This window comes from Guillardia theta (assembly GCF_000315625.1).
Source record: "Guillardia theta CCMP2712 unplaced genomic scaffold GUITHscaffold_177, whole genome shotgun sequence".
NCBI lineage: Eukaryota > Cryptophyceae > Pyrenomonadales > Geminigeraceae > Guillardia > Guillardia theta.
Window position 1 is genome coordinate 1 of NW_005434499.1, and position 8,485 is coordinate 8,485.

The following is an 8,485-nucleotide window of genomic DNA, read 5'->3' on the forward strand; positions in this document are numbered from 1 at the left end:
CATCATCATCCTCATCGCCATCATCATCCTCATTGCCATCATCATCATCATCATCATCATCATCCTCATCGCCATCATCATCATCATCATCATCCTCATCGCCATCATCATCATCATCATCATCATCATCATCACACATCATCATCATCATCCTCATCGTTATCATCTCCATCTCTATCTCCATCATAGTACATCATCATTATCACACTCATAATCCAAAATCAACACCACCATCCTTCTCTCGGACATCTACATGCATCCTATCATCTCATCCTTCAAATCACCTTTCTGCGTGATTGCTTGGGCTTTCAAACTTCTTCATGCTCTCCTGCATCGGTATCAAGAGCATCGCAACAGCGTCAAAGAAACCAACCAGACTCGTCCTCTCTCCGCCGACCTCCAAACCCTCCTGACCCTGAGTACCTGCTCGGATCCTCACTCAGTCGCAGCAACCTTGCAGTCACTCAACACCCTACCTCCCCCGCGATACAGCACGGCCGGTCTGCCGTCATGCGGGGAGAAAGTGCCTGCAAGGGAGTAGGAGGGTAAGGAGAACAGCAGGGAGGCTGCGGGAGGAGCGTAGAACTCACGGGTCATCTCGTAGGGAGGAGACTTGGGTGTTGTGGAGCTCAGCTCCTCCTCTAGCTGCAGTCTGATGTGCTTCCTCACTAGGTTCTTCCTGGCCCCGCCTGCTCCCTCCCTCCCTCCTCTCATCGGTTGTGCCATCGGGGCAGCAAGAGACGGAGGCTCCTCTGGTTCCTCCCGCTCGCTCCCCTTGTTGGAGGAGCTCTCGAGGGTGTGCATGACCTCTGCTGCCCTGGCGTTGAACGAGCTTCGGATCGTCTTCCCCAGATTCCGCAGGTTCATCAGATCTTTTCTCATGCTCTCTATCCTCGCATCGAACTGAACCTTGCTGACCGAGCTGTACGAGGGTGCCGGGCTCCCCTGCTGCTCGCTGCCATTCGTCGATGAGTAGAGCTCCGCCAAGTCGTCGGTCCCTTCAGTTTGGGGCTCGTCTGCCAACGAGTGGTTTTCTTCTCTGCTTGCCAATCGTTTCTCGATGTTGAGAGAGTTAGTCCTCTGAAGCTCACTGAGCTTGACCAGCGACACAACGACCTTTGTCTTGCTATCAAACCCATCCATGTTGCTCAGGTGGTCTTTCTGCACGTGGGAAAGCTGAAGCTCGCTCATCTCCAAGGCAGCGGACAGCCCTGAATGCCGCTGTCGATGCCTGACTCGATTCGCCGAGGAAGCCGCAGGAGAAGATAGATGGTTTCTTGAAAGTCTATGACAGGCCAAGAAATCCCCCCGACCGATCACTTTGACTTTGCAATTATCGCTACTAAACCCTACCTCGCTCTGGATCGTCCGCGTCCCCCTTCCTCCATGGAAGCATCCCCTATCCCCTCCTTTCCAATCTTCTCGTTTCCAATCTCCCCTTTCCTCCTTCTCAAACTCTGTCCTCTTCTGTCTTCCTTCTCAGCTGCTATCCTCTCAGGCTCTCCTTCTCAGTTTCTATCCTCTTCTCTCCCTGCTCTGCCATCGTCACTTCCTCCCTCCCGCACTCTCATTTTCGACCCCATCGACCGACTCGGCGAGTCGATCGCCCCGGCATGGACTAAAACTTCAGTGACCCCAACAGGACCCCCTTCCGCTTCTCCTCCTACCCACCCTACTCTCCCCATCTCTATCACCCCCACTTCTTATTATAGAATGCTACCCCCCTTGTGTTAGTGACGAGGACCGGGTACTACCGTGAGAAAGTAACCGCCCAAGTACCGGTACTCCCTGTGAATGGTCAGCCCGTGGTACCAGTACCCTCCTTTAGGAAGCAAGATCCGTGGCGATAGAGTGGGGTAGGGGTCCGGGACCCGAGTTGAAGTCTTCTCTGTCACTGAGGCTAGCCCGGTTTTTAACGGACTCATTGAGACTCTCGGGCCACCGCCGGGGAGGCCGCGCCGCAGTGCCGGGCCTCAGGTAGCGGACAGAGGGCCCCGCGGTGCTGAGCCTTGGAGCCTACTCCGGGCGCGGGGCCCATGGCACCGTGACTCGGACGGCGGCCGGGCTGCCACTGAGCCTGGGCTCTCGGCGCCGGGGCCCGTGACTCCCCGGGATGAGTCGCTCCGACTTGAACCGGGGGCCGGGGCCCGGGCGCGGTGGCTGGCAATGACGCGGCTGGCTCAGTCAAGCCTTTCAAGTGACTGCGGCAGCCCTGGCGCGGCCCGCCGGCCGGGGCCGGCCGGCCCCCCCCCCCCGCCGGACTCCGGTGACCGAGTCCCCGGATCTGATCATGATCCGATGGTCCCCAAGGGCCCCGGGCCGGCGACTCCGCGGGGCGACTCTCGCCACTTAGTGACTGGTAGTATCGGCCACCCCAGGATTCTCTGAACCATTGAGGGGTGGTAGTCATCGGGGTCTAGAATCAGTGGGCCTTTCAGTTAAGTGACCGTGCCGGGGGTGATCAAGAGGAGCAGTACCGGTGTCCAAGCCAAGTAAAAGTACTCTTTCAGGCGGGTGGGTGGTCAGAAAGGTTGGGTGGGGTATAGAGAGCGCGAAGGGTCGCGGTGGATTGGCTCAACCCTTCAGGGCGGCATGCAGGATGGGGAGCGGGAAGGGATGGCAGGCGGAAGGAGGTCGAGCCGTGCGAGGGAGAGGAACGGCCAAGTCCTGATCCTCGTCCTGTGCTGCTCAGCGCTGATCGGTCTGACTCTCCTGCACGTCGAGTCGGTGCTCAAGACGAGGACGACGCTCTACGGCAACAGCATCCCTGACCTCGACTCCGACTTAGAGGGCATCAAGAGTCTAGAGCGCCAAGTTCATAACGAACAGGCCGTGCAAAGTCGTCTCTCCTCCAACTACCACAAGACCTTCACGAGTGAGTCCAAGGCTCCTTGCACAGGGCTGCACTGTGCTCCACAATCGCCGGAGGAGTACAGGTCACAGCAGAACAAGTACGTGAGCGCCGTACAGTCTGGGCAGGAGGATGATAGTGACTGCTGCGGAGATTCAAACTCAGACTCTGCAAGTGCCTCACCCGATTTCTCGATCAGCTCGATTGTCAAAGCGCTCAAGAGGAAGTTCAAGAAGATGAAGCAGCACTTCCGTGAAGTGCGGGCAAGCTACCTGCATGGGGAGCCGAGGAGGATGAAGATCCTGGTAACTGTGCGAGATTGTTCTCCATGGAAACTCACTGCAGCTCGTGTTAGATCAATCCGAGGGGGCCCCGCGGCTTCACAGGTCCCCCCGGAGTAGCAGGAGGTCCAGGGGATGAGGGCGAGCCAGGTATGGGCGGGACAGCAGGATGGTGATGTTTCCTCTGACCGATGCGTGACTGCCAGGCTCGATCGGTCCCGTGGGTCCCAAAGGGCCGAGAGGATTTCCCGGTCCACCTGGACCAGCGGGGAGGAGAGGCAAGAAGGGCATGACAGGCTCCATCGGTGTGCTGAGCCCCGTCGCAGTGCCTTCACCTCGCTGACGACTTGCTGTACAGGAAAGCCCGGTGCCAAGGGGCCCACGGGCCTCCGAGGACCGCAAGGCCCTGAAGGCGATCAAGGTCCTCCTGGAGCTCGCGGCATCCCTGGTGCCGCAGGTGCTCCTGGAACAAACGGGCCCGACGGACCTCCTGGCCCCCCAGGCCTGCCGGGAAGCGTCGGACCTCCCGGCCCTCCCGGTCCTGCGGGCCCTCCGGGTACGGCTGGAACGCCAGGGAAAGCTGGAGCTCCTGGTCCTCAGGGCATCCGCGGAGACACTGGGGCGCCAGGAATCATAGGAAGTGTGGGGCAGCAAGGGCCCGCTGGGTTGAATGGGATCGGGCCGAGAAAGATTGAGGCACTAAAGGTTGAAGGAACGAATGGCTGGGGGTCTTGCTATAAGATGTCAAGGACGTGCAGAAAGTTGGGAGTTGAGATCAACTTCTGTGGAGAATGCAAACCGCTCTGTCCTGATTGCGACGCCACCGTTGGTTTCAAACTTGAGAACAAGGAAGGGTTGCGGTACAAAGACTATGGGTTCGGTGACGCCAATACTCAAAGTGGCCGCAACGTCCCCATCAATGCCTGTCTGCTGGCAAGGTATGGAAACAAGGGGAAATATTCCGTCATACCCGGGAAGAAGAGCCGCTTTGTGAAGCTCCCTGGGAAGTCTGTCAAGGACCAATTCTACTGGTCTGAACTGTACCTGACGGATCAATGACTTTCTCAAGATGTTATTGCAGGCATAGCAACTGTACCGAAGGCGACAAATCGCAAGAATCTTGTTGCAGCAACTCGCGCGTCATTCCCTCGGGGTTTGACTGGTAAGCATTCACAAGCCTCAGTCACGGAAATGATTTTTGACATGACGCAGGGAGTCATTCTCGAAAGGAAGTACATGCAAGGGAGATGACGACCAGGTATCTTCCCGCAAGTCATCTAAGTCCTGACCCTCAATCCAGCGACCACCTTTGGGAGAGCTGTTCTGCATGTTCGATGAAGAACTGTACAGGACGTATGCCATGTAAGAGATGCTTGTCTATTCGACGTAAACATGAGCTGAATGTTGTCGTTCAGGGGTCCGCCTCCAACTGAACCACCTCCGAACAAGCTCTCAACGTCCGAATCACTGAAATCGAGTTCGGGTTTTGGCGGAAACTATCTGTTGTCAGCCAATGGCTTGTACACCGCTATCATGCAGACTGACGGGAACCTGGTGGTTTACCGACAAGGCGGATCAGCCTTGTGGAGTACAGCTACTTCCGGTGAAGTCTCAATTCCTTTAGTCTTATCTTGATCTTCCTTCAGGGCAAGGAACTGGCCAATATCGAGCAGTGATGCAGGGTGATGGAAACTTTGTGGTCTATGATTCCAAGAACAAAGCTCTTTGGAGCTCCGTCACATACAACAAGAAAGGATCTTACGTCATCATGCAAAACGATGGAAACTTGGTATTGTACACCGCAGCGAACAAGGTAATTCAAAAGAAGATTTGCTTCGTACTGTCGTTAATCTTGAAAAGAAACAATCCTTGTATTCAAGTCTGAACCTCTTATCTTTTCCATATTCAGGCACTCTGGAGCTCTGGGACAGCTCAAACTAGTGAAGTTGCTTCAGACATCGAAGTTGCTCGTGGAGATGGCATCTGTGTCACCTCCATTTGCTTCGCAAGAGAGCAATGGACAGCTTTGAAAGCTTTGTCGCAGGTAGCACCCTTGCTGTGATTGCTTCGAGTGCTGTTGCATTACCTGACGCGAGAATCCAGTCTCATTTGGAAGCTGGGCATGTTGGATTCAATGTACAGAATCAAGTCTCGGAGAGCAAGGTCATAACATTTCAAACCAAGTTCTCTCAAACTCCATACGTTTTCAACTCCATCACGTCGTTTGCTTCACACCCCACATACACAAGATGGGCCTACAACCTCCAAGCTACCGCGCGAAAGGGTTCGGTCAGTCTGATTTCGAGCAAAATATACGGAAGTGGCGGGCTGGAAGAAATTTCTCAAGATTACATAGTGCTCTCTTCAAAGCTTGCGGGGAAAGGTTCGCAGTTCTACGAGGCGCGGGAGCCACAGGATGGAGATAACAAGAAGATGATCCTGTGCCTGGGACGAGCATGCAGTGATGCGTCGATCTTTGAAAGGTTGTCTTACATGAGCAATGCACGGATGGAATCCGGGCGAGAGAAGTTCCAACAAAATCCAAGCTGTCAACAAAGTACTCAGTCTGTCTCTAGGTGGATACCTTTTAAGAATCGCTTTCATTCCACGCCAACTGTGATTTTGAGCATTTCGGAGCTTGACCTTTGTGGCCGATCGAACATCCGAATGAGCGTTCATGTTGCCTCAGTCAACCAGAATGGTTTCACAATGCGTGTGCAATCTTGGGCAGATACATATTTCAAGTCTACCTCGGTCGACTTCCTGGCGATTTCAACTGAGCTGACCACGTACGCAAAACCTTTCCGTCCCTTGTTCCCAACTCCATTTGATTTGGTCGGCAAGTCAGCTTGCATCGGCGTTGAGTGTATCGATGAAGACGATTTCGTCAACTTGATTCAAGTCTCCAACTGGAGGGTCGAGGTCGGAACACTGGCAGGAGGGTATTACTGTGGCTCGGGCGTTACCACACGTGACGTGGTCTTCACCAATGCCTTCCCCGAGAAGCCGGAAGTGAAACTCTTTGCCCGACACATCGACTCGTGTATCGGCGGTTGGAACAGGGGCCAGCTGAGCGTGACGGTTCACTCCATCAGCACCAGTGGCTTCAAGTACACGCTGCGCGGTCAGAACCTGTGGTGGGCAACATACGATTATATCGCTATCTCGAAGCCCATGCTCAACCCCGCGAAAGAAAAAGAGAAACCAGCGCCTCAGGAGAGCGTGAAAGGTATGAGGATGCCTTTCTCACCCTCTCAACTCCCCCTCCCTCCCTCCCTCCCCTCCTCCTCTTCACAGGGGTTTCACACATGCCATGGCAGGGAAAGGAACGTGGGGAGAATGCTTCGAGTACGGGGAGCAGTGCAAACAGCTTGGAATCACAGACAACCTGTGCGGGCAATGCCTGCCGCTATGCAAGCACTGCGACAAGCAGACTGGTTTTATCCTCAAGAATCTCGAAGGGCTCAGGTAGGGACACTGAAGTTCCTCGTCCTCGCCCTCATCGCTTCTCAGGTGGGGGAGGGAGCATCTCGGCTTCGACGACAACCGAAACTCCCAGGGCGAGTTCGCTCCTCGCAACTACTGCATGTTGGCGCGATACGGAAACAAGGGGTCCTTTTCTGCTGACGACTACCCGTCCGACAAGAGCTACACCACGAAATCCTTCAAGGTCCACGACCAGAAGCATGTGTACGCTAACTGCGGGAAGCACGCCCATGGCGAGTCCCAGTGCTGCGCGAACTCGCGACTGATCCCGTCCGGGTGGGACTGGAACCGGTTCGCCCATGGGGACTCGTGCGGTGGCGACAGCGACCTTGACTACCCGTCGAAGGAGCTGTACTGCTACTTCGACTACGAAGACTACAAGGAGAAGAAGAAGATGTAACAGTAAACCCCCGACGCTCTTGCTTTCTCCTCCTCCCCGTCTCACCTAGAGAGCTCAGGAGGTCTCCACCACAACACCCTGTTCTTCCCCTAGTCCACATGACAAGCGTGAGGCTCTTGTCGGAGCGAGGGGAGCTCACCTCGAAGTCAAGCACGTCCTCTTGTATGTTGGGGTCCTTGGCCTTGAGCCATTCCACCAGATCCTCGTATGTTCGCACCATCTTGCCGTCCCCTCTCTTCCTCCTCGGAAACTCCTGCTCATCCCCTGAGTTCCCATCCTCCTCCCACCGGCGGCCTCCCGCACCTTCCAGTACACACAGCAGGGGACACAAGCAAAGGGCTTGCGGAGGGCAAGAGCATAGTCCACCATGTCGCCGACAGCCTGGCAAGTGCAGATTTCATTTTCAGCAGCAACATAGACACTCGCCTCCTTTTTACCTGATCCGGATGCATGCCGACCAGGATGGAACAGGAGCGGAGAACCCTTAGAGCCTCGGCTGCAGCACTTCTCAGCTCATCCTCTCCCTCTGCCTTCGCTGCTTCTCTACCAGCATCTTCGATCTCCTCTCCGTCTCCCGACTTGCTCGCCTCCTCCTGACTGCCTCCCTCCTCTCTGTTTCATCAAGGTCTCAGAAGGAGCCGGGGCATGTGCGAACGTTGGGACAGACGTCATCGACGGCGCGCCAGCGTCGTCTGGAGGAAGTCACACTACACAAGAGCCGATCTACTGGATCTGTATCACCCTCCTGCCTTGCCTTCTGCCTGGGGTACAAGTGATCCGCCGTCTCCTCGCTCGAGGGCTTCAATCCCTTGGTGGTCCACACAAACTGAAAGGAGGGAGAGCGTTGAGAGATTTCATCGCGATAGCAGAAGACGCCCACCTCCTTGCTCCTCCTCACAGAACTCGTGAAGAATTCCTGCCATTCCTGCCCCTCCTTCTCCTCTGTCGACAAAAGTTTAACTTTCACTTTCCCAGCAGGAGGAAGAGGGGCAGACCGTGTTGGAGGACGTGGGATAAGAGCGGCGCATCGAAGAACAATCGGAGGTGAGTGGGAGAGACAGGTTGGCTGTCAGCAGACACTGACGGGTCGATGTACATGTGCATGAGCGGATTTCGCCAGTAGATGCTGAAGGAAGCTAGTCAACGCAGAGGAGAGGAAGGAGGAGAGGAAGGAGGAGAGGAAGGAGGAGAGGGAGGAGGAGAGGAAGGAGGAGAGGGAGGAGGAGAGGGAGGAGGAGAGGAAGGAGGAGAGGGAGGAGGAGGAGAAGGAGGAGGAGAGACCTATACAGCAGCTTCCTCCTATAGCTCGAGAGCTCCAATGGTCTCGGATCCACCACCGTCGTTGGGAGTCTGCCAGTATTTGAGGTCATCGTCAGCCTCCGCTAGCGACAAGAAGTGGCAGGAGAGGAGGGAGGGAGGGAGGGAAGGAGGGAGGAAGGGGAGAGGAGGAGGCGGGGGGGGGGGGGA

General features: G+C 55.7%; 2 protein-coding genes across 2 annotated transcripts in view; both read right to left on the minus strand.

Annotated features, from left to right (window-relative positions):
- Positions 1–280: 280 nt before the first annotated feature.
- On the minus strand, positions 281–1,191 carry GUITHDRAFT_120296 (hypothetical protein; the record flags this gene model as incomplete). The annotated part of the gene is made up of 3 exons (XM_005820419.1): positions 281–423; positions 477–527; positions 591–1,191. 3 exons carry the CDS (start codon positions 1,189–1,191, stop codon positions 281–283), a joined length of 795 nt encoding a protein of 264 aa, XP_005820476.1.
- Positions 1,192–6,827: 5,636 nt separating this feature from the next.
- GUITHDRAFT_81338 (hypothetical protein) overlaps positions 6,828–8,485 on the minus strand; it is a gene marked incomplete at both ends in the record, with an annotated part of 3,232 nt that continues 1,574 nt past the window's right edge. The window contains 6 exons of the mRNA XM_005820420.1: positions 6,828–7,271; positions 7,322–7,399; positions 7,456–7,514; positions 7,682–7,911; positions 7,986–8,144; positions 8,300–8,368. Coding sequence (XP_005820477.1) covers positions 6,828–7,271; positions 7,322–7,399; positions 7,456–7,514; positions 7,682–7,911; positions 7,986–8,144; positions 8,300–8,368 — 1,039 coding nt within the window. The remainder of the gene's footprint in view (positions 7,272–7,321; positions 7,400–7,455; positions 7,515–7,681; positions 7,912–7,985; positions 8,145–8,299; positions 8,369–8,485) is intronic.